The 25,993-nt window shown below is 43.6% G+C and overlaps 1 protein-coding gene and 1 non-coding gene across 2 annotated transcripts in view; both read left to right on the plus strand.

Annotated features, from left to right (window-relative positions):
• The first annotated feature begins 8,525 nt into the window (after positions 1 to 8,525).
• Positions 8,526 to 25,993, plus strand: part of LOC132572348 (L-amino-acid oxidase-like) — a 28,647-nt gene continuing 11,179 nt past the window's right edge. The window contains exons 1-3 of the mRNA XM_060239269.1: positions 8,526 to 8,612; positions 22,898 to 23,112; positions 24,974 to 25,086. Of these exons, the coding sequence (XP_060095252.1) occupies positions 8,600 to 8,612; positions 22,898 to 23,112; positions 24,974 to 25,086 (341 nt within the window). The 5' untranslated portion in view covers positions 8,526 to 8,599. The remainder of the gene's footprint in view (positions 8,613 to 22,897; positions 23,113 to 24,973; positions 25,087 to 25,993) is intronic.
• Positions 15,954 to 16,025, plus strand: TRNAI-AAU (transfer RNA isoleucine (anticodon AAU)). Its single transcript has one exon. It is a non-coding gene; the product is annotated as a tRNA-Ile (tRNA).

Below are 25,993 nucleotides of genomic sequence, written 5' to 3' on the forward strand. Positions count from 1 at the left end.
AGATATTCTAGATTTGTAGGAGCTGATTCCAGCCAAGAACTCCCAGACACAGGTAATTTGAAAAAACGGAAGGGAAGGAGGCAGAAATCATTGTGGTGTAGAATGCAGACTATGCATAGAGCTTTTAAGTTAAAAATGTGCTTTTTATTTTCTAGGATACCACAGGCAATGAGGAAGAACTTTCTCAGTTAACTTACACTGAGCCTACAGAGAAAATTCCTAATGTTATTCTAGCAGAGAACATTCCCATAGAAGAAGAAGACCATAGAGTTATACCCCGCCCTTCTCGCTGAATCAGTCTCAGAGCAGCTTACAATCTCCTCTATCTTCTTCCCCTACAACAAACACCCTGTGAGGTAGGTGGGGCTGAGAGAGCTCTCACTCAGAGAAGGTCTCCTGTGTGCCCCCAAACAATACATTGATTAGTTTTTTTGTGGCGGGGGGGGGAGGGTTAAACAATGATTTGGGAGAGGCTTGATGTGTTAAAGCAATGTCTTTGATGGAGGCAGAATGTTTTCCTCCTCAGCTGAACTATTGTATTAACTGCTGCTTGATAAGGTTAAATGCATAATGAGGAAGCAGGGCCGGGTGTGGACATGATTAGTTGAAGGTGTGGTATAGTTGTTCTGGGAAACCCATTGTCTCTGTATGTATGTCTTTTTCAAGGTGGTGATGAGGTTGGCGAGGTCAAGCATTACACTTTTAAAATCATTTCCCAGGCACTTACCACACCAGCCTCCATTTTGTTTGTAATAGAGCCATTTGGTTTCTAGCTTTGCAACCGAGGCCTGACAGAACACTGCACATATGGTTTTGGGAGGAGGGGGGTAATTTTTTTTTTCAGAATGGGGTTACTACTCTTTTCATGCAAACTGCACTTTCTATGGGAGGGCTTGTTGCTAACAGTTTTGGGGGATATGTCAAGCATTTGCCAGGCTTGAAAAAACTTAAAATGCATTAAAACCCTCATTCACCGTGCATCACGCATCTGTGAACCAAGCCAACTCCAACAGGAACTACACCACCTCAAACAGTCACTGCAGGCCAATGGATACTCCCAACAAGAAATTAGAAGAGCCCTCCATCCCAGGAGACCATCCACTCCAAATCCTGAGCCACACACAAATGTGGGTACAGCCTTCCTGCCTTACATAAAATCTGTCACCGACCGCATTGGCAAAATTCTCAAACGCCATAATGTTGACACAGTCTTCAAGCCCACACAACAGATCCGCCACATGCTGCGCTCGGCCAAAGATATGAGAGATCCACTTTCAACCCCTGGAGTCTACAAAATACCCTGCTCCTGTGGTGCAGTCTACATTGGCACTACCCAACGCAGTATCAACACCCGTCTCACCGAACACAAGAGACACCGTCGCTTGTTTCAGCCAGAAAAATCAGCTGTAGCTGAACATGCACTTCAAGAAGGAGACCACGTCATCCACTTTGAAAGAACTGAAGTCCTTTCTACGGTCTCACATTATCATACCCGCCTGAACAGAGAAGCTATTGAGATTTACAAACACCAGCACAATTTTAACAGAAAGGAAGAAGGCATTTTCATCCACCAATCTTGGTACCCAGCTCTGCAAAACACCCTACAGACTATAAATTGCAGAAAGTCTCAGAACAACCAGCAAATTCCACAGAACAATCAGCACAGTCAACAACCATCTTCCTTATCTTCAAACCCCTTCCAACCCTCCCAGCAATTAACACAGAACAATGGTCACATTCAACAGCCAGTTTCCTTATCACTACCCTTCCAGGAAGCCCCACCAAACAATGGGCACATCCACAAACCAATTGCCCTTTCATCACACCCCCTCCAGCCTACAAATAGCAGCTCTCCAGCAGCCCTGGCCCCACTCAATGCACAGCAGCCAAGAAGGTCTGAGCGCCTGCTCCGGCTGCAATGCCACTGAGGATGTTCTCCGCAGCTGAGAATGAAACGTCTGGAAGGAAAACTTTCTCCAATAGAACACGGCACTTGATCCCGAAAGACTCTACAAACCCTAATTAAAATGCATTCTTTAACCCTTTTAAAACAGGAACAACTACCAGCTGCAACAGCATCAGTGGTAGGGTTGCCAAGTCCATTTCAAGAAATATCTGGGGACTTTGGAGGTGGAGCCAGAAGACTTTGGGAATGGAGTCAGGAGACATCGGGTGGCGCCAGGAACAAGGTTGTGACAAGCATAACTGAGCTCCAAAGGGAGTTCTGGCCATCACATTTAAAGGGACCGCACACCTTTTAAATTCCTTCCCTCCATTGGAAACAATGAAGAATAGGGGCACCTTTTGGGCGGCTCATAGAATTGGACCCCCTGGCCCAATCCTTTTGAAACTTGGTGGGTATTTTGGGGAGAGGCACTGGACACTATGCTGAAAATTTGGTGCCTCTGCCTCAAAAAACTTCCTCCCCAGAGCCTCAGATACCTGCAGATCAATTCTGCATTATACCTGATGAGAATCGGCCTCCATAGGGAATAATGGAGTGCCCAGCAGACATTTCCCTCCCTCCTCCTGCTTTCTGATGACCCTGAAGTGGGGGGGCCTCCAAATTGGGGAATCCCCTACCCCCACCTGAGGATTGGCAACCCTAATCAGTGGGTATGAGCCACCGCAAAAGGATCATCTCTATGAGAAACCTTCTGAACATGGAAATTGACAAGGATACAGACTTTATCCCACCTCAGAAACATAAAATGATCATGAGTAGTACTGTAAGAGTTGGAGTTTTAAAACACTGCATTAACAAATATTTATATGAGTTGTGTGAGGGATGTACTCTTCAGGCACCAGCACAAGCAGTACATCAGTTCCTCACCTGGTCTGCAAAAATTGTGGACAGAAAAGTTAAGTTTGTATGTGATGAAGTTTGTATAAGCCCTATTGTCCTTGTGACCTTAATTGCCTGGTTCTCACTCAAGAAAATATGGACCAGGTTTTTAACTTATTAAATAAAGTGGGAGATGCAGCACTCCCAGCAGACTCTTGAAACCATTTTAAATCATGTGCAAGGATATATTAAAGAGAAACATTACCGAACCTATTTAATTTGCCAGAAAAATGAAAAGAAATGAAGTGTTACAGTATTGTAATACAAGGAAAAGAGATTGCAGCTCCTTTTTACTGCTTGAAAATAAAATAAACTGTAGATAAAGGAACTATTTTGAAATTCAGTGCTGTTTTTTTCTAGCTGTTTTCTCACTTCCTGTAAAAATTAAGAGGATAATATTATTGTGACTCTATATCTTTAATAACAATGGTTGTTCTTGTACAGCTTTAATCAATCAACAATGGCCTGTAGAATACTATGATCCACGTTGTAGTGAGTAAGAAGGCTGCCCATAATATTTGCTGGAAGATTTTATCTCTTTTAAAGACTGGAGCAGTGCCTTCCCTTTAGATATCATTTTCTATTCTTTGGTAAGTTAAAATACTGAATGCATGCATCAACTATTAGGCAACTAGTTTGGTTGCCAGAATGTATATATTTTGTTCCAGATGGTTCCTGGTAAGAGGTAAAATTTACTCACTGGGGAGGAGACTGTGTGAAGAAACACTTCTGATGATTGTTTTGTCTGAAACAGGAAGCCTTCTGCCTAAAGACCCGTTAAGCAATCAACATATATTCTTTGTCAAGCAAGTTTTCCAGTCAGAAAAATTAGAAAGTTATGCGTTCTTTAAGCAATCAACAATCTTGTCAAGCAAGATTTGCACTGCCAGAAGCAATTCAAAAGCTAGCTAAGAAGCAATCAACATATTCTAAGATAGAAGTAACGTATTCTAAGAAGCAATCAACACATGTGCTTTGTCAATCAAACCTTGCAGTACTAGGAACCCACACAGCCCATGTTGGGAATGTTGCTTGGAACTGTGTTTGCAGGGCTTTTTTGTAGCAGGAACTCATTTGCATAATAGGCCACACACCCTGATGTAGCCAACCCTCCTGAAGCTTACAGTTGACCCTGTACTAAGAGCCCTGTAAGCTCTTGGAGGATTGCCTACATCAGGGGTGTAGCAGGAGTTCCTGCTACAAAAAAAGCCCTGGTTGTTTGACTTCTGTACCTAATGTGGAACATTTAAACATCGGGTTGGACATTTTTGTGGTGCTTTATGCTCCAGTATTGCGATATTGTAACTTTAAGAGATCCTTTATCGCTTTGAGAGATATGCTGTGTTTGTTATATAAATAAAAGCAGCTATTTGGTTTATGCATGGTGGTTTCTTTATTACTGTTCCAGTAATTTCTTTTTGTCCCACCCTTGAGGATGAAACAAATATTCCATGAAAAATGCATTCAGTGCTCAGAGGAATGTGCCATCATGTTTTCCGAGAACACAAATTAGGTGGTTTAATACCGTAATGACACAATTGGGCATATATAAGATAGCTACACCCTAAAAACTGAATCAGTTTGGGTTGGAGTGAAAGGCGCTTTGGAAAGAATCTTAGAAATTGTGTTTTATCTTTTAAATTTAAGATAGATGGGATAAGAGGTGACATGTATGTTTTTTAATTTCTAGTTCCATTGGTATGCTAGCATTTTTTCATGATTATGGTCCTTTCATCATTTCAAGAGTGATTAGACTGCTTTTTCAAGACCTGCTGCCTGCTTGCCATCTTCAGACAAGAGGTCTGTCCAGCTCATCACCTCATAGAAAAGAGCAACTGCCTTCCCTTTGCAAGGTAGTTTTAACAAACCTGTGTCTTCTCCCCCTTGCCATCACTCCTGCCTGCCCTTGATCCAGTCACCCAGGTCGCATCCCAAAAGCTCTCCTGGAAGGTATTCTGGGAACTCTCCAGAAATTGTCTAGAGACTTCCTGGCACCAAATTCCTTAGTTGGTTTCCTACTAGGTTTATTTGCATATGTATAGATGTAATCAATCAGGCCTTTGAACTCCTTGCCACTTCCAACCCACCCATCCCCACTTTTAAAGGGGAGGGGGGTTCTCCATAGTCTCCATTTGAATATAGAACAAAATAGGAGTCAAATTCACCTTTAAGACCAACAAAGTTTTATTCAGAATGTAAGCTTTTGTGTGCTAGCTACATGGATCTATCTACTGTTTGAATATAGGTAACAGTTGTGCTTCTTCACAGTTGTTATTGCCAGGGGTTGCTTTGTAGAAAAAAAGGTGGTGGAGCTCATCCAGGGATCATTATGCAGCTGCACCTACTATTCAATGGACAAGGTGGGAAGGAGGAGGTGGAACTGTCAGAAAGGTTCAGGAGCTGTGCTCCTGTGAGCTCCCGCTGAATTTAAGACCTGGTTATTGCACCTATCAGCAGCCTTTGATGCTGTGGGCCATGACTTTCTGTCATGTTGTCTTGAGGCAGAGGAAGGAATTAAGGAAAGTGCTTTGGACTGGTTTAAAAATCATGCCTTATGGATCATACTCTGTTTTTTCTTTCTTCTGCATTCACTGTGGAAAGTGTTGGGCAAGTGTGGCAGGAATACCCCTGCAATTGGTGGTTGGTCAGTGAACAGACTAGGTCAGAGGCTCAATCAGGAAAAACGGCAGTTTATTGAAAAAACATGCACGGGCTTCAGACGGACTCACGTCCCAAAAATTCTGAAAGCCTCGATATGAGGCATAACACAAGCTTTTATACCATACAGTATCGATACATCAGCCCAATTATCATTTTCACAGGAACAAGGTGGGGGCTGGGTAGGTACTTTTTGGTACTTTCCATACATGGCATTATTATGTGCAATCTCATGCTTAGCCGCAATTTCCTTTAAAGTAAACATGTTATTCTCAGCATCTTTGGGTTTCTCCAGGACTTTTTTCGGGGTGCAAAATACATAATGCTCTGTTCCAGTAAGCATTAGCAAATCCACATTCCCCTTTCACTGAACTATGCTCTACAGGCAACCACACTTCGCTTGCTTGGGACATCTTTGGCAAGAGCGCAGGGGGAAACCACTTCTTTTTCCCACAGAGAGATTTCACATAATGCGCATATTTCAAACTTTGTCCCTTTTACCCTCTTTTATCAAGCTCCCTGGCCTAATCAATTTAATTGCTATTTATTTTGGCACTGCTATACAAGTACCCATGCCACAGCCACTATTTTCTGAAAGGGAGTCTGAAAAAATTGAGCCAAGTTGAGGTGACCAGAGATGAAGTTTTAGACCTATTGGGAAAACTAAAAAATGATAAATCTCCAGGTCCTGATGGCATACATCCAAGAGTTCTTAGGGAACTCAAATGAGATTGTTGATCTACTAACCCATATATGAAACATCACTAAATTCAGCTACTTTACTAAAAGAATGGAAAGTAGCAAAACTTACACTGATTTTTTTTAAAAGGAGTCCAGGTGAGAAATTATAGGCCAGTTAACCTAGTGTCTGTCCCAGGGAAATTACTAGAAATCGTAATCAAAGATTACTAGGGACATAGAGGAACATAGCTTGAGGGAAAATCAACATGACTTTTGCAAAGGGAAGTCATGACTCAGCAGTCATTGGATAAGAGGATAACGGATTAAATCTCTAATGGATTGAAAATTGCCTAATGACAGGTAGCAAATAATAGGAATAAATGGACAGTTCTTCCAATAGAGGAAAGTAACAGTGGGGCCGCACAAGGATCTGAACCCGGGCCAATTCTAGTCAATTTGTTCGTAAATGATCTGTAAGGAGTGAGTTGTGTAGTGGTACAGTTTGTAGATGACATAGTATTCAAGATGGTAAAAACCAAGGCTGACTTGGCTGTGATGGGCTCCAGCAGTATCTCCACAAATTGGGTAAGTTGGCAACAATGTGGCAGATGAAGTTCAGTGTTGGTAAGTGTAAGAGGATCTCAACTTCAAGAATAGGCTAGTGGGGTATGAAAAAGATCTTAGGGTTTTACAGCTCAATGAAAGTGTCAACACAGTGTGCTGCAGTGGTGAAAAAAGTAAACTCTGTGCCAGGATTGTTAGGAAAGGGACTGAAAATAAAATGATCAATATTATAATGTCCCTATATAGATCAATGGTGCAGCCTCATTTGGAATATTGTGTATAGTTCTGGTCACTAAGTCTTGAAAAGAACTTCGCAGAGTTGGAAAAAGTACAGAAAAGGGCAACACACATTAGAGGCATGGAGCACTTTTCCTATGAAGAAATGTCGAACAGTCTGGGACTTTTCAGTTTTGAAGAGACTACTAACGAGGGACATGATAGAGGTTTATAAAATAATGCATGGAGTGGAGAGAGTTAACAAATAATTTTTTATCTTCCTCTCCCAAAATACTAGAACTTGAAGATACCCAATGAAGTTGATGGGCAGTAGGTTCAGGATGAACAAAAAGGAAATATTTCTTTACATAGAGAATGAGTAAAATGTGGAATTCGCTGCCAGTAGATGCAGTGACCACAAATATAGACAGCTTTTAAAGGGAATTAGACAGAATCTATCAGTAGCAACTAGCCATGGTGATTCAAGGGAACCTCCACATTCAGAGGCAATAGACCTCTGAACACCAATCTAGCAGGCAATATCAGCCTCTATGCCCTGTTATTGGATCTCCAGAGGAACTGGTTAGCTACTGTGTGAGACAGGATGCTGAACTTGATGAACCACTGATCTGATCCGGCAGGGTTGTTCTTATATGCTTATTGCTGTCAGAGAGCAGTTGTCAGCAGTGTGGGACTTCCCTTGTGGGAAGGGGGGGCAACTCTAAGGCAAACTACTGAGATAAACTATGTTTTCCAAAAACACTTGTCCACCAGTGTTCCCTCTAAGCTGAGTTAGTGTGAACTAGCTCACAGATTTTTAGCCTCCAGCTCACACATTTTTGTCTTAGCTCAAGAAGAATGATCCCAGAACACACTAATTTATGCAGTAGCTCAAAACTTTAATGCCACTAGCTCACAAAGTAGAATTTTTGTTCACAGAACTCTGCAGCTTAAAGGGAACATTGTTGTCCACCTTTAAAAACAAAGAAAGATCAGTTTAGAATACTTAACTTCCCCTCACTTCTTTATACAACCCAAAGGCAAACTAAGGCTGTGTAAATCTGTAATTTGCATTTCCTGGGCAGAATGCATTGCATGATCTTCATTGCATCTATTTGAACCCCAAGAGTTACCAAATTCCTTGCTCCTGGCTCCACCGCAAAGTCTCCTGGCTCCACCCCCAAAGCCCCCAGATACTTCTTCAATTGGACTTGGCAACCCTAATAGATATCTGGAAGACATTTATCAAGAAACTTGCCAGGTGACCTTCACCAACTTCTCTCTCAACATATCATACAAGGGCTGTAGTGAGGATCCAATGAGGAGAAATAAACATGTGCACAGCTCTGAGCTCATTGGAGGAAGGGTGGTATAAAAATATCCTAATAGGTATGCTGGTCATGTAGCATCTTCATGCACAGGTGATGTGATACAACCAGCACAGCCAGTTGTCAGGGAGAATTCTCTTTATTTGCATAATAATTAATTATAATAGAAGAAGGAAGAGTAGGAGCAGGCACTTCCGTGATCTACCCTCTTCCTTTGCACTATTATAAAAGCATCTGGAAAGCATATTTTTGCAAAGAACTCACCACCGTCAAACTCCACTGTCCAGAATCCCAAGGGTGAAGACAAATGGGTATCTTCTGTAAGTAATATTGTGCCAAAGAAAACATCACCAGAACTGCTAATTGCTTTTCATCTTAAACATACAATTCAAATGTTCTATTTCACTCTACTTGCTCTTTAGAAATAGCTGCATTTTAATTGTTTTTGGCTTTTGCTTTTGGAGTTTTTTTGTTCGTTTTTCTTTTTACAAATAACCACCAAGGCCTGTGCATCCTTTGTTCAAATTTTAAAATTGAAGTTGTAGGACAAGATCTGTCTCTCTGTGCTCTGTATTATGTGCTACATGAAGTGTTGCTATTGTTACTGTCACTTGCAGGGGAGTGATTCTCAGCTAGAACTTCATTTCAGAGTGGCAGCCATGTTAATCTGTTGCAGCAAAAATAACCAGAAGTTTTGTGGTACCTGAAAAGATTAACAAAATGTATTTCAGCATCAGTTTTGGTGAGCTGCAGCCCACTTTGTCAGATATATGTTGCATGGATCTTGTCTAGGCAAGCATAAGCATATGAGTAATGGAAAAAATAAATGGAGCTCAAAGGTCCATGAAATATAGGAAAGACAGGGCAAGATGTAATTATTTGAAATTTAGATGGTATCAGGGAAAGTAGCATTTCCAAGAATCATTCCCATGCAGAGACTATTCCCAAGAATCATTTATAGTTTATTATAGTTCAAACTAGTTCATACTTATAATAGCTGAGGAAATCCAGGTCCTTGTTCAGTCCTGGGAAGAGGGGGAAGAAACTGCTGGATTCAGTTCAGCACTGGAAGTCCTTTGGCATTCTCTTTAGTTGGAAGAAGGTATTAATGGATGTCAGTTTTATTTATTATTCTTGTTAATAACTGGAATCCAATTTTTAACCAATGGGATTGAGATTCACTCTTCTTGTTTGAGGACACATGGATGCATTACTGTAACTGATAAGGACAAATAAAATATCAAAATTCTTCTGACAATGAATGGTAGAGCTGGTTTATTAAATGGTCACATTTCTTTTAATAGGAAGATGCTTACTGTTTAAACAAAGATAAATATTTAATTGGTGAACAGTCCTAGTCTCAAAAAAATCCTCTTAATCTGAATATCTTCATCTTATTTTTTTTTTTATCAACATTCCCTACTGTAGATGTTGTTGGATTTAGTGGCATTAAGAAGGTGTACAACTGGCAAATTGATGCTTAACACAATTAACTTAAATCAGTATAACTTAAGATGTAAGGAGGGGTCTTGTAGCACTCTGAAGACTTCTGGCATAACATTTTGTGGGCTGGAGCTTCACTTTGTCAGACATATGTTGTGGGAAATGCTGTAAAAAGAAGAGTGAAAGGTCCATGAAATACAGGAAGCACAAGAAGTGATGTGATTGTGTAAATTTCAAATGTAAACAAGAAAGAGACAATGACCACTCACACTAGCAGTCATTGCAAGTTCCCTTGCTTTGCTATGCTACTTAAGACCTGCAATAACTAAGGAGCTCCAGATCGTGTTCAATTCTCAGAGATGGTAATCAAACTGTATGTACCTAAGCATCATCAAGTCACAATATATTTATTCCAGCAATGGGCTTTCAAGACAAGTAAGAAGTAGAGGTGGTTCACCATTTCCTTCATCTGCTGAGCCTTCTTTGGCGGTCTCCCATCCAAGTGGTTCGCTTCTGAGAGATGACAGGTTCAGGCTATACCATGCCACCTTCCCTGCCTGTCTCAAATTTAAAAAGTAAAGATAGTCCCCTGTGCAAACACCAGTCATTTCCGACTCTGGGGTGACATCGCATCACAACGTTTTCACAGCAGACTTTTAATGGGGTGGTTTGCCATTGCCTTCCCCAGTCATCTACACTACACTATCCCCCCAGCAAGCTGGGTACTCATTTTACTGAGCTTGAAAAGATGGAAGGCTGAGTTAACCTTGATCCGGCTAGGATCTAATTCATCAGTTTCATGCTGGAAGTCTCCCTTTGAAGTCCTGTTGGTGGAGAAAAGTGAATGTTAGAATATTCTCTCATCAGTTTCTGAAAACTGCCATTTTTAATGACAGTTTGGATTTTAAAAACAATCTCTGAACATCAAAGTATCAAACCAAAGTTCTGCAATGATGCTAACTTTTGGTTGTGTGTTTAATTTCACCTTTGCTCTAGGCAAAGCCTATGAGGAAGTCATCTCAATGGGGAATTTGTACCAGTTCGAAGACACGTTTGTACTGAAAGTCAAGCTGCTCTTGCAAAATTCCTAGACTGTTCAATGAGGCTTGTCTGAGGAAATTTACCAGCAGGCTGACTCAGGTCCATGTGTCAAAGCTAATCTGCCTAAGGGTGTGCCCCAGCAAGTTTCAAACAAATTGATCCTTGCAGATCAGACAGCACTTGTGCAAATGTGCTAAGCTAAGGAAAAGGCAGAGCTAGGTGGCAAACCCCATGTGGAGGGAGAGTGTGCATAATCTTGAGGTATGTAGTGCTTCCCCTTTTTGAGATTCTGCATCCTATAATGTAAGTTTCGTGCAGGAAACATTTGTGTTATCTTAGTATATGGCATATCTGCCCAGCATGTGGGAATATTTGACTGGAAAAGATGTTATCCTAGGACAGTGATGGTTAACCTATGGCAGGGGTCCCCAACCCCTGGTCCGTGGCCTGTTTCCAAGTGGGTCGCGCAACTACCCCCCCCACGCAGCCTCATCTCCCCCCCCCCCTGCATAGCCTCGTCGTCCCCCATTTATACCATTTTAAGGCTGCATTTCAAATCTGCATATGAATGTCAGCATTGTTCTGACATCAAGATATAGTGAGGGTCAACACAAGGAGCGAGTAGGACCTCAACCATAGGCTGCTATTTGGGATGACAGCCCATGTTCTTTTCAAGCTGTTGGTTTCAAGATTGACTCCTATAAGAAAACGTAGTTTAATTTACTCTTTAATTCAGTTCTGCCCAAAGAATCTGGGTCAATTTAAGAGACAGAGCTTAATGTGTAAATAATCTTGTATAGAAATAGACAGTTCTTTAAGCATCCTGGACACTGACCACTTAGGGCTTATAGGTCAAAAGCAGCACTTTAAATTGGTCCCAGGAATAATCCAGCAGCCAATGGTTTAAGATTGGCAGATGTGTCATCTGGTTTGCCCTGGTTTGCCCTGGTTAGCAATCAACCACCATATTTTGCATCACCCAATTTCTAGATTCTCTTCAAAGGCAGCCCCACATAAACCACATTATCTCCATCCATCCATCACAACTGTATCCCACTCTTCATCTGAGGAGTTCACAACACAGATCTCCCATCTTCCATTTGAGCTTTACAGCAATAGATTTAGATTAAGAAAGAATGGCTTGTCAAGGATACTCATAGATGAATGGGTGTGGCTCAGTGGTAGAGCATCTGCTTTTCACACAGAAGGTCCCAGGTTCAATCCCTCCCATGTCCACTTAAAATATCAGGTAACTTATGATGTAACAGACCTCCCCCTGAAGTTCTGGAGAGCTGTCACCAGTCAGAATAGACAGACTATGGTCTGAGTCAGTGGCTGTCATGGACTCTGTGGGTTGCTGCCTAACACTGCCACCACTCTGGATTGATGGTCTTTTGGGAAAGCCCAGAGTACCCTCCCAAGCCCAACCAAAATGCCCCTTTAAGCCGAGAAAAAAAAACCCGGACGTGATGACCAGGCAGAGAACACTAAAAATATAAAGGTTTATTAATGCAGGGATGGGTATTTAAACAAGGCAAGGTGCTTAATAGATATAACAGTGTATAAAGGAAAATGAAAATAAACCCTAATGCAGCTACCTGTACTTCCCCAAGCCTGTTAGTCGTCTGGGCCCACAGCCCTTTTCCCCAGACCGACTGCCCGTGACTCACTCTACCTTCTGAGTGAGGGAGCCTTCTCTCAGCCACAGACCATCCTCCCACCCTAACTCTGCCAGAGCAAAGAACAAAGTTCCACAGCCCACAAAATTATGTATCAATCCCCTCACACAATCTCTGGACACTGATTGGTTACAGCGGGTGCCAAGCATTATGGGGATTGTAGGCTGTGTCTGCTTTCTACTCCCACACTGGTCTTTAGGCCCAGGCCTTCCTAGACCTTGTCTCCCAGTCCTTCACAGATCATGACAGTGGCCCTGTGCAGATGACCCATGCACATGTTGATTCACTTTGCAGGGAAGAAGAATGAACATGAGCACACTGGCCCTGGCCATCATCTCAAAATGATTGCTCAATTGATTCCACAGTGCAAATGCATGGAGGAATGCAAATATGTTTGGAAAGCAGCTTCACTGATCATGGGGGAGGGGGTTATGCACAGGCACTTCTTCCACATAGTCACACCATGAAGATGACTCAGTGTTGATGAAGAGGTCAAGGGGCAGTGAGTCCACACAAATGGATTATCTGCACTGGTCTACAATAAGGCAGCTTTAACATAGAGAAAGTGCCACAAAGTTGTAGATGACTTATGGCCACCTGTAGAGCGGGGGTGTCAAACATACTGCCTGGGGGCCGAATCAGGCCCCCAGGGAGCTCTTATCAGGCCTCCAAGAAACTGGTTGTCATCTGCTTCCTTCTGTGTAACAGCTTGCTTTGTCAGGCTTGCTCAGTCACACAGGAGCTATAGAGCAAAGCTTCTATTTTCTCCATTGGCTGAGGCTTATCCCTTGGGGAGGAAGGGAGGGAAGCAGAGCTTACTTTGCCAGGCTCTCTCAATTGCACAGCAGAGCTACTCAGCCAAGCCTCTCTTCCTTCTATTGGTTTAGGCTCCTCCCCCTTCTGGTCCACTGGGGAAGGAAGGAAAGAGACAGGGCTTCCTTTGCCCAGTTCCCTGGATCCCATAGGAGAAGTACAAAGAAAGCACCTTTAAAACCAAGTACTAATGTTTTAAGCATGTTTTAAGTTTTTTTTAAAAAAATCTTTAATTGTGTTTGTCTGTGTCCTTTATAAAGTTTATATCTCTACTACCTAATCTTAAATAGGTACACATATAGCCTGGCCCAACATGGCCTGGCTCAACAAGGTCTCATTTATGTCAGATCTGGCTCTCATAACAAATGAGTTTGACACCCCTTTGTAGAGTTTTCAAGGCAAGAGACAGAGATGGTCTGCCATTGCCTGCCTCTGTATAGCAACCTGGGACTTCCTCAGTGGTGTCCCATCCAAGTATTACGCAGCGCTGAGATCTCACAAGATCAAACTAGTCTGGGCTATCCAGTCACGGCACAGACTTTACTATATTATCTGTTGCTGTATGTTTTTTCATCTTGCTCTCACTATATTTTGACTTACGTCATACCATTTCTTGCATTGTGTTGTTGAAAAAAGATGCTTAAAGTAATTTCCAAAGCTGTTTAAGTCTTTATTGTACGATTGCAGGACACAGCAAAAGCAGAATTTCAGTAGCAGGGTGGTTATTGTCCCAAATACATTTGTTTATTTATTTCATTCAATTTATAGTCCCCCAGATAAGCAGGCATAACTAGATTTTAAGCCTGGAATTTTCCTGTAAAACCAACTTCTTAATATCTTTTATCTGCAGCTGGCACTGGTTGATTCAGATTAGTCAGTTCTAATTCCAAGGTCACTTACTCTTTATTTTTGCAGTCATGGCACATTCTGCCTAGCCTACTTGACCACCATTTAAAATGTGTCTCCACACTGGTCTTCCACAGTTTAATATGTCATCTTTAAAAGTGATGTCCTTTCAGACTTCTGAAATCATACTGCATTGCTTATTAAGTGTAAGCCAAAATGCCCTCAAAAGAGGTTAGGGAATTAACAGGTGGGCACCTATGGCGTAAAAGTGAGAAAGGTGGACTATGAATAGCATAGTAAAATAAATGAATAAATAGCAAAATTAACAAAATGCATACCCCACCTTTCTGCCCTTACAGACACCAAAGCAGCTAACAAATTAAAACATATGTAATAAAATCACATTTTTATAATATTCACAAACAACCAAATAAATAACTTTGAACACAGGTTTCCTACCCCTTCCTAGTCCAACAACCACTGTGCAATAGAGGCTCATAAATTATTGCAGTCTGGTCTGAATGTAGCTAATGAATGAATAATTCCTGCTAGAATCTCCCTTTCCAGGCCAGGGTGCAGCTGAAGATGCAGCCCAGTCTGATACAGCATGTTTTTGGCTGTCAGTCGCACCTAAACATCAAGGAACAAAAAAACAGGGTGGAGAAAACATGTAAAATAGTAATGATATATGGTGAGATTAATAGCTCAATCCAAGATTACAACAACCTAAACAAGCAACTTGCTTAAGGTCCTTGGCATGATTTCACTACCTTTAGTCAGTTTTGATGATATCTGTGCTTGTGAATGCCTGATGGATTTTGCAACGCAGATCTTTTCCAAGGAGAAGCTGATGTTCTTGAATTGTATCTGCCACTCTTGGATAGGAAGCATGAAGGATCAATTCATTCAGTGCAATTCTCAGGTCAAGGACAACCATCTACCAGATGTTGGCTTACTGCCATCAGGCCTGCTTGCTTGCACATTCATTCACTGCTTTTGAAGAATTTATTGTTGGTGAATGCTACTTTGCCCTGATCGGCCTTGACTATTACAGAGGAGCCAAAACAGGGGCAATGTCCAGTCCACTGCATCTGATGCTGGAGTGTAGTGACATCTAACTCCATATGTACAAAATTGTAAATTCTTGTAGACCATTTTTACATAGAGACTTACTGTGACCAGAGAGGGCAGGAGCCAGCAGCCAGAGCTGTTAGAGGATCATCCGCTGACACTAGCTCCACCACTGCCTCACCTAGATGAGAAGGGCTGTCAACCTCCAGGTGGGGCCTGAGATCTCCCAGCATTGCAAGTGATCTCCAGTATACATAGATTATTTCCCTTAGAGAAAATGGTTGTATTGGAGCCAGTTTGGTGTAGTGGCTAAGTGTGTGGACTCTTATCTGGGAGAACCAGGTTTGATTCCCCACTCCTCCACTTGCAGCTGCTGGAATGGCCTTGGGTCAGCCGTAGCTCTTATGGGAGTTGTTCTTGAAAGGGCAGCTGCTGTAAGAGCTCTCTCAGCCCAACCTAGGTGTCTGTTGTGGGGGGGGGGTGAGATAAAGGATATTGTGACCACTCTGAGTCTCTGATTCAGAGTATAGGCAGGATTTAAATCCAATATGGCCTTGGGTCAGCCATAGCTCTGGCAGAAGTTGTCCTTGAAAGGGCAGCTGCTGTGAGAGCCCTCTCCAGCCCCACCCACCTCACAGGGTGTTTGTTGTAAGGGAGGAAGGTAAAGGAGATTGTGAGCCGCTATGAGACTCTTCGGAGTGGAGGGCGGGATATAAATCCAATATCTTCTTCTTCTTCTTCATTGGAGGGTGGACTCTACGGTATTGGGAGGGTGTGGCTCAATGGCAGAGCATCTGCTTAATATGCAGAAGGTCCTAGGTTCAATCCCCAGCATCTTCAGCTAAAAGGATCAGTTAGTAGGGGATGTGAAAGATCTCTTTCTGAGACCCTGGAGAGCTGCTGCCAGTCTGAGTAAACAATATGTTGATGGACCGATGGTCTGATTCAGCAGAAGTCAGCTTCATGTGTACGTGAATATTGTCTCTCTGTAACTGCAATTATCTGAACGAAATTTATGACCCCCCCCCCCAGCTGTTATAAATGTTAACTAGCTTAGCGGAATTAGTGAATGGTTTCTGTATTTTTTCCAGGTTAGAGCTGAAATTTATGTAATTATACATCACTGTGTATTTCCTACATTTTGTGGCCGTCACCCTTCTTTTCCCTCTGAAAATTCCTACATTAAATAACTTCATAATGAGGATCCATTCACAGCATATGAAGAATTGGGCCCTCATCCACAAAAGCTTCTGTGGCAATAACATTTTGGCTCTTCCACACAGGTGTTTCGCTCAGCCCTGGCTCTCAGACTGCCTGTGGTGGTTCTTTCCAAGCAGACACACAATGCTGGCTTGCAATCAATCTCTGCTTGAGTGTTTTAGGGAACAGGGACTGGGAAACTCCTTGTTTTGCCTGAGAGAAACATGCTGACATTCAGAGTTTGATGGTGTTGAGCAAAATGGACTGATCAAATGATTGCTTGTAAGGTAACTTTAGCCCTGACCTGGATAGCCCAGGCTAGCCCATTCTCATCTGATCCCGACTACTAAGCAGGGTCAGCCCTGGTTAGAATTTGGATGAGAGACCACCAAGGAATACCAGGGTCTATGCAGAGGCAGGCAATGGCAAACCACCTCTGAACATCTCTTGCCTTGAAAACCCCAGAGGATCAACGTATGTTGACTGTGATTTGACGGTATTTTCTACCACCCCCAAGGTAGCATTATAGATCTATGGCATTCATTACTGCAGGATGTGGAGAGAGCTAGTGGCTTAGAGTAGGTTTCTGATTGGCCATAACAGCAAACAGAACTCTCATCAATTAGAGGCACTATGTCTCTGAACATGAGATTGTGGGGAGGAACAGAAGAAGACTGCTTTTTGACTTCCTGCCTTGTTTGTGGGCTTTTCATTTGGCTAGGAAACCAGGTGGCAGACTTTGGTTCTGATCCAGCAGAGCTATTTGGTTCTGCAGGAAGTCCTTGGACCACAGGGGGTAGAGGGATCTCTCTGGTTCCTAAAGTCTAGCAGCATTTGGTCAATAGAAGGGATGCGCGTCTCTCAGAATCTGGGAAAACAGAAGGTGAAAAAGGGTTTCACACTCTGATAAAGAAACAGCCTGGCTATTTTGTGGATGCTGGAATTCTGAACATAGGTGAAGCAGGCACTGACCCACCATTAATTTTTTGTTGTTGTTAAAACCAGATATGCTGCTGTTCTAAAAACAAAATCTTGTTCTTCAAACGGATTTTAGTAGCATTTGAAACACAATTCTACTGTGGGATGAACTTCTGCTCTAGGTGAGGCAGTCTACCCTCTGGCCCAAGTAGGGATGCCTGCCTCCAGGTGGGGCCTGGGAATCCCCCAGAATTACAACTCCTGTCCAGATGACAGAGATCAGTTCCCCTGGAGAAAATGAGTGCTTTTCAGGTGGACTCCATTATATTGTACCCCACTGAGGTCCCTGTCCTTCCCAGGCTCCACCCTCAAGTCCTAGGAGCTTCCCAACCTGGATTTGGCAACCCTACTCCCCACATCCCCTACTGGTGAGCTGGCAACCCTAGCCACATGGGACTCTGAGAACAGCTTTTGCCTTTCCTTCTCCCCCCTTCCCCAGGGTACAGCCACAGCAGCCAAAAGCCACTGTCCAGCCCTCCCAGGCGCTCATCTGTGTGTCTCTGTGGAAAGATTAACACTCTGCTGCTTTGTTCCCCAGATATGTTTTAACCTCTCTCTTGTCAGACCAGGAGGATTAAAAAAGAGTGACATTTTTATCTCTCTTCCAGAGAACACTTTAAAGCAGTGGTCCACAATCCCCGGGCCACGGACCACTACCAGTCGGCAGCCCCACCCGCAATGCTGAGCAGCCTTGCCACCCTGCCACCCCTCGCAGCGCCTCCAGCACCCTCTGTTTTTATGATTTTAAGGTCAGGGAAAGGGCGAAGCGCCGCCTTCTCTGGCTCTTTAAAGGCCGACAACCACCACCACCCCCGCCGATTGGCAGCAAAAACGTCCATAGCAGCAGTGAGCAACCCGCTGAAGAAGTGGTGGTGCCCTTGTCTCCTCTCCACTTCCTTCTTGTGCGTGGGGGGGGGGGGAAGGAGACAAGAGTGGCGCCGCTTCTTCAGCGGGTCACCCGCTGCTGTTATGGAGGTTTTCACTGCCGATTGGTGTGTGTGTGGGTTGTCGACCTTTAAAGAGCCGGGGAAGGTGGCACTTCACCCCTTCCCTAGCCTTAAAATCGTAAAAATGGAGGATGATAGAGGCACCGCAGGGGGTGGGGAGAGGCTGTGGGAGGGGCGGTGAGGCTGCACAGGGGCAGGGGCGAGGCTGCATGGTGGTGGGGGTGAAGCAGCGAGGTTGCGTGGTCGCGGAGGGTGGGGCCAAATTCGGTGCCCCCACCCTGCCTGTTCCCGGTGCCGCAAAGGTTGGGGACCACTGCTTTAAAGGATAGGAGGATTATCATAATCTGCCCTTAATGATTACGGAAATGCTTCAGGTTAATTCATTTTGGAAGAGCCCCACGGCACAGAGTGGTAAAGCTGCAGTACTGCAGTCCAAACTCTGCTCATGACTGAGTTTGATCCTGGTGGAAGCTGGCTTCAGGTAGCCGGCTCATGGTTGACTCAGCCTTCCATCCTTCTGAGGTCAGTAAAATGAGTACCCAGCTTGCTTGGGGGGTGGGGTGGTAAAGTGTAAATGACTGGACAAGACAATGGCAAACCACTCTGTAAAAAAGTCTGCCGTGAAAACGTTAAAGCAATGTCATCCCAGAGTCAGAAATGACTGGTGTTTGCACAGGGGTTACCTTTAATTCATTTTGGAGAAAAGATTAATACAGGATTATGAAATCTCTCCAATAAATATGCACAAAGGCTGGGTCCATACAGCCGATTTGGGCTGCCTCAGGAACGCCCTACAGCCAGATTGAAATTGCGCAGTCAAATGCACGCATCTGGGTCCTGCCTCGCTCCTGATCTTACCTTGTCCTTTGCCCGTCCTGCCACTTCAGAAAGTGATAAAGTGCTTCCAGGGCACCTTTCCTGGCTGTCTGAACAGCTGGGGAGCGCCAAGGAAGCGCCTCCCCTTCACTTGAGCAGTGTGACCGCTCCTGTCTGGCAATGGGCCATGCATTGTCTGAGCACACCTGGGGCTCTTTCCCCTCTGCCAGCTTTCTTCTGGGATGGGAGGCTGCCGCTCCAGGCTGCCAATCTGGATCCAGCCAAAGGGTTCTGGGGGTAATTTGCCTTTTCACCCTCATTAACACTGCTCAGCAAAAAGCAGCTCAAAACATATTAGGAAAGTACTAATCTGTGGTAAATAATCTTGAGAACCGGCCTAAATCTAGGTGATTGTGTCCATGGGTTAAGGAGGAAGCAGGTGTGTCATAACTTCCCTCTTAAAGTATGTAATGCTACCACCAGGAATATAATTCCAAACACTTTATTTAATGTTCCTTACTGAGTTGTGCACAAGCTCTAAGGCAGGGGTGTCAAACACCTGGCCCGTAGGGCAGATACGGCCCGCCCAAGGCTTTCATCAGGCTCTTTTTTCTCCCCCTCCTCAACCTCCTGTCCTTTCCCTTTGAAGCTCCCAGGCTGAGTTTCTTTCACTTTCAGCCTGGGAGCTTCAAAGGCTCTTTGAAGCACCCTTTGAAGCTTGCAGGCTGAGTCTCTCTTCCTGCCTTTCTTTGCTGGCTGTGCAAGGAAAACGTGGGGTGGATTTTAAAATCCATTCCACATTTTCCTTGCAGTTTTATCTGTATTCTGCAATGGTTTTGATTGGAGTAGAGATGGTTATATTTTCAGCTTTCCTATAGCTAGCTGAAACTCATGCTTCCTGGAGTTGTGTCCTTGCAATGGACCTAATCTAGTGAGTACTCTAATGTAGGAACCTACAGCCAAAAGGGGATATTATACTGGAAAGGCGTTGCCAATCTGAGTACAGTGGGGGGGGGGGGAGCTTACAATGCCACTTCATTGTTTCCACAGTCAGAGCCTTGTGCTTTTTCTTGATGTTTTATTTTTTACAACTGCATTGCCAAGTTTCACTAGACCCCCACGTTTCCAACTTAAGCTATTGGAAGAGTTTTAAGAATATTTGTATTTTAAGTCTAAAAAAAATCTTTAATTGTGTTTGTGTCCATTATAAAGTTTATATTTCTACTTCCTGGCATTATATTTTATGACACTCATGGCCTGACTCCACAAAGATCCACTTGTGTCAAATCCGGCCCTCCTAACACATGAGTTTGACACCCCTGCTCTAAGGCTTCCTCATTGGACTACGTGGCCCTAAGGATGAGACTCCTATATTTTAAAATCATAGGACTCTGGGTTAATGCAAAATAAAACAAAACTTTATTTGTATAATAAGCATATTGTTTTCAGCTTAATTCTTCAATGAAGACCAAGGTGTCACTCTTTTACTTCACACACTCCTTCCCTCTCAAATCTTCCTTTTAGGGCTATCAACAACAACAAAAATTTGGTAATATCCGGATTCGGAAATATTCAGTAATAAATTCGGAAATATTCACTCTCCCAGTGTTGTTTGGGGCTGCCCTGGAGAGCTGGCATCCTTAGATGGTTCTGTGTTTTGTGGCATGGTCATCCCCAAACAACACTGGGAGAGTTGCCCAAGTGCACCAAACATGCTGCTTCTGAGTTTCTCACCCAGATGCCAGCCCCCCTGCCACAGAACACACAATCTAAGGATGCCAGCTCTCCAGGCCACCCCCAAACAACACCGGGAGAGTTGCCCAAGCGCACCAACCATGCCACTTCCGGGTTTCTCACCCAGATGCCTGCAGGAAACAGTGGCCTTGGCCAAGGGGCCAGAGCAGGCTACCTGAGGCCCAAAGCAGCAGAGCACAGCAGCCCAGGAAGGGTTACCAGGTCCCCATCCCCCACCCCCAAACCCAGCCACAAGCACAACAACCAGACCAGGGAGACACTCAGCCCACAGGAAAATGGCCTGTGCTACCAAGGAACTAAAGCATACCAGAGGCCCAAAACAGCAGAGCAGAGCAAAAATAACTCTTAACAAACTAGACAATGTAATAAAATTATGAAGTGATTAAAACAAACAATCCCAGCCAGACCAGTGCCACCCCCAATCCCCCCCAGCAACGCCCACAACACAAAACCACCCAGACACTTATCCAAAGCAGAACAGAAGGTTTTCTAAAATATAGAAACAAAAACCAACTTATAAAAATTCCCCAATTCCCTTCCCCACAATAAGGGGAAAAAGGAAGGATCTCACCCAGTCAGATGCTGAAGTCTAGGTCCAGGATCAGGATTCACACCAGGCCACAGAGAGCAGACCAGCAGAGCACTGTGCCAAAGCAGCAGAGGCTCAACACCAGCTCACAGTCTCTCTATGGCAGCAGGAACAGCAATGGAGTCCAGGGGCAATACCCTCTCTCTGCCCAGGGACAGAACAGAACAGTTTGGAAATAAACTGTTCTGTTCTCTGATTGGCTTGAGGGGGGAAACATGCAATTCCATTGGAGAATTGCAGTTTCTCCCTTCCCCCTACTTTGCACAACAAAAAAAAGCCCTGAAGGGTCCTGCAGAGCCATGTATTTCCAATTTGCAGAAAAGCATGCCTCTGATTGGTCAGAGATCTCTTCCCCCCCTCACCCCTCCCCTCACCCCAGCCAAAGGTGGGAAAAGTCCAGGAAAAGTTGAGAAAGTCAATCACAGACTGCCTTCTCCCTTTTCCCATTGTTTTCTATGGGAGGAATACATTTACCGAATATTTCCGAATAATACCGTAATTATTCAGAAATCAGGTATTTGGAATTCAAAAATAGGCTCAGATGCCTATCCGGAAAACCTATTTCCAAATATTTACCAGGTTACTGTTAATTTTACATTGATTTGTAGACCTTGACTCACTCAATTTGTAATCGAATGGTGTTGAGAGATCACAATGAGGCGACCTGGTGGAAGCCAGCAGTTCACCATATATTCAAAATAATAAATGAATTTTCAAAAGATATTCCCCTGAGGAAGGCTCGATCAAAATGGACTGTATAGTTGTATAAAATCAGTTGGCAGGAATATTGGACTGTGTGATGCACTGTACATCAAGGCTTATTATGTATATGAGATTGTTGTAATAGTTGTGTCAATGGATGAGACATTTTGTACTGGTAATTAGAATTTTGAATTTTCTATAGGTGATAGAGTTGAAATAATATAATACATACAGAGGAAGAAAACATAAAAGACATACATACATAAGAACATAAGAGAAGCCATGTTGGAGCAGGCCAGTGGCCTATCCTGTCCAACATTCTGTGTTGTTAAATTGTTTATTAATACATTGAGGGGCAAACATTATGTGTACACACGGAGAGTTGTGTTTGTATTTCTGCCAGGCTGGATATTGGCAACCCCAAAGGTGGACTGCCTGTGAATGTGGAAGTTCCATTCGGCCCTCATGGCCAGTAGGAAATGATAGACCTATTCCCCATGTGTATGCTTAATCCCATTTTAAAAGGCTGATTAAGGTAATGGCCATCACAGTGGCAAGTCCCATCACTTACACGTTGCATGAAGAGGTTTTGCTGTTGTTGTTCTTTGTAATGCTGAACTGAGCATGGATAAGAAGGAACCCTCAGGAAGCAGGCAATGAGGAAAATGTATGCTTAAAACCGATTTCTTTGTGTTTAAATTTTTGTATCTGCTTTTTTGACCCAGCGCTCTCCTCATTGTGGTTCCTGGTCACACTTCTAAGTTGCAACGGCCAAGAAAGCCCACTGGTGAAATGCTTTGAAGACCCAGATTATGAAGAATTCCTAGAGATAACCAAGCACGGACTTGAGAAGCCAATGTACCGGAAGCATGTACTGATCGTGGGTGCAGGGATAGCAGGACTCAGTGCAGCCCATGTACTCGCAGAGGCAGGGCATAAAGTAAGGCTCTGACTGAACTTGTGGCCACTTTTCTCATGGAAAAATAGCAACAGTCAAAAGAATTTTATTCATTTATTTATTGGGCTTTTAGCCTTCCCTCTCCTGCAAGCAGGCTGAGGGTGGGCTACACAAGCAATAAATGACACAATCTGACTACTAAAATGTCACAACTAATCATTAAAGAACAACAAAATAGCATCAATACATAACAGCAGTAACAATGGATGACATCATCCAATCATTCCATCTCCATCTGCTCCCATATAAGCTTCCCTCACATGTGCAGGTGGATGGCAATGGATGCTGATAAGCAGATGAAAGACAAATTCCTCATTTAAATTGTTTAAGGATGAATGGATTTGGAAACTGGGAACTCTGCACTGTAAAGGGTTAAATGAGAACATTTCCCAACAGACCATCATGTAGATGAGCCAAGACATGCCCAGAGAGCTCACTCTGCTATAGTGTACAAACAGGAATGGATCCAAAATGAATCTGGAAGGTCGGTAGGATCCTTTAATCAATTTAAATGAAGCATTGTATGTGGTTGTGTAATATGTAATGGATGTTAATGCTGGTTCAGTTGTCTTAACATAAATAACTTATTGTGAATTGTACTCTGTACATGCTCCATGAAAATGCCCTGCGTTTTATCAACATGTTTTAACTGTTTTTGAACTCACGTATTTAATATATTTTTATATTATTTCAATAGATTCCACCCAACGAAGCTGCATGCAAAACACATAGGGGTTATACAATCATTAAACATTCTTTCCTTTGCACCATTTGTCTTCTCATCTTCGCTTTCCACATGTTAGTCATGCATACCGAGAGCTTGCCAACTACATGTGTGATAGCAGCCTGTGCTAGTCACAATCTTCCCATTAAACATGGTTGCCTTAGTATGCATATACACATTTGCCATGGACATTCAGCTTTGGCAAGAGTAAAATAACCAGTGGATTTTCCAAGGTTTGCATTTGCACATGCCAGAGCTGTACATACATAGTCAATATGCATTCTGGCCCTGGTCACACAGCATGGTGAACATCAGGGTAGCCAACTTCCAGATGGGGCTTGGAGATCTCCAAGAATTACAACTTATCTCCAGACTACAGATCAGTTCCCCTGAAAAAAATGGCTGCTTTGGAGAGTGGACTCTGTGGCGTTATAGCCCACTGAGTTCCTTCCTCTCCCCAGTCTCCTCACCCCCCAAATCTCCAGGAATTTCCCAACCTTGAATTGGTAACCTTAGATGAACACACATATTAGGAGTTTATAAATGTTTAAACCAATCAATCATAGGTAAGCTCCCTCTCTGTAACATCTGAAATGGACATGTTATTAGAGAAATGTAAGGAATTAGGGTGGAAAGAGTATGGCTAGTTTTTGCTGTGGTGTGAGTCCTACATTTGAGCTGTATCACCTCACACAGCATATTGAGTTGACCGGGCTGAATGCTCCTCCGTCTGAAAAGTTCCCAACACAAATAAAACAGCATATAGGATATACCTTTGTTCCTGACAACTAGTTTTGCTGTGTGCAGGGATTGTTGTTGTAGGAATGAGCTTTCAGTCACAGCTGACTTGGTACAGGCCAATCACAGCTTTACCACTTCATTTTCTGTGCCTGTTTGTGAGGGGGAGGCCCAAGAATGAGGAAAGGACAGGGAATGAGAGCTGAAGATGCACTGTGAGGACCTCTGGCCCTGGGAAATAAGGCAAAGAGAGAAAAGAACCAGTGCAGTCAAACAAAGCTGTCAGCCAAAACCTGACCTTCCCAACTGTCTCCAGATGATGCAAATGTGCCCAAGAGTAAGAGCCATCAAGGAAGTAAACACTTTCTTCTTTGGTTTCAGGTAACAGTTCTTGAAGCCAGTGGGCGTGTGGGAGGACGAATGGAGACCTATAGAAATCAGGTGGAAGGCTGGTATGCAAATCTGGGGGCCATGCGTTTGCTAAAGGAGCAAAGGTAAGACATGAGGTAGCCATGTTGCTTATCTGATCAACAGTCATAAATCCTCTCTTGCTCTTCTTCTGTTGCTCTTTCTGTTACTGCTTGCCAAGGCTGTGCAGAAGAGATCTATTCTCTTGGCAGTGATTTGGCCTATGCACTAGGATGAGGGCCAGAATTACAACTGCCCTCCAGACTACAGAGATCAGTTCCCTTGGAGAGCATGGCTGCTCTGGAAGGTGGACTTGATGACATCATACCGTGCTGAAGTCCCTCCCTTCCCTTCCTAAATCTCACTCTTAGCAGGCTCCATTCTCCAAAAGTCCAAGGATTTAACAACCTGAGTTGGCACTTGGCAACCCAGACTATGCACTCTTAAGGAAGGACTAAAATATGCCAAGGAGAAAGAGACCAAAAGTTATGATTGGTCATGGTGCCTGTGTTGTTCAGGAGCCAGGGAGAATTGACAGTGGGGTTGGGGAGATGGCTATTAATACTGATTCTGTGAACTTAGACAGATCATGGAAAAGGACAGAAGGAAGGGCTGCATCAGTGCTTAGCTCTCCTGGCCCTTTCTTACATGCCCAGGGAAATGCTGATTGCTACTTCGGCGTCAGGCAGCAATTTTTCTCTACGCCAGTTTGGCCAGGAGTCCTAGAAGGTTGTTGGGGGGGGGGGGGTTGCCATCTTCTGTGCATGGAAAAGAGGACACTAGGTGTGTGTGTGTGGTGGGGAGAAGATATTTCTGAATTTCCTGCATTGTGCAGGGGGGTTGGACTAGATGACCCTGGAGGTCCCTTCCAACTCTATAAATCTATGAGTACAGCTTTCAGATCTCTCACTTCGACAGACTCAGGGGAGCAGGTTGAAATCTCAGGGTCACCAGCTAGCCCACACATTTGAAGGCTTCTTTGTGATTTCTGTG

Source organism: Heteronotia binoei, chromosome 5 (assembly GCF_032191835.1).
Source record: "Heteronotia binoei isolate CCM8104 ecotype False Entrance Well chromosome 5, APGP_CSIRO_Hbin_v1, whole genome shotgun sequence".
NCBI classification, from domain to species: domain Eukaryota; kingdom Metazoa; phylum Chordata; class Lepidosauria; order Squamata; family Gekkonidae; genus Heteronotia; species Heteronotia binoei.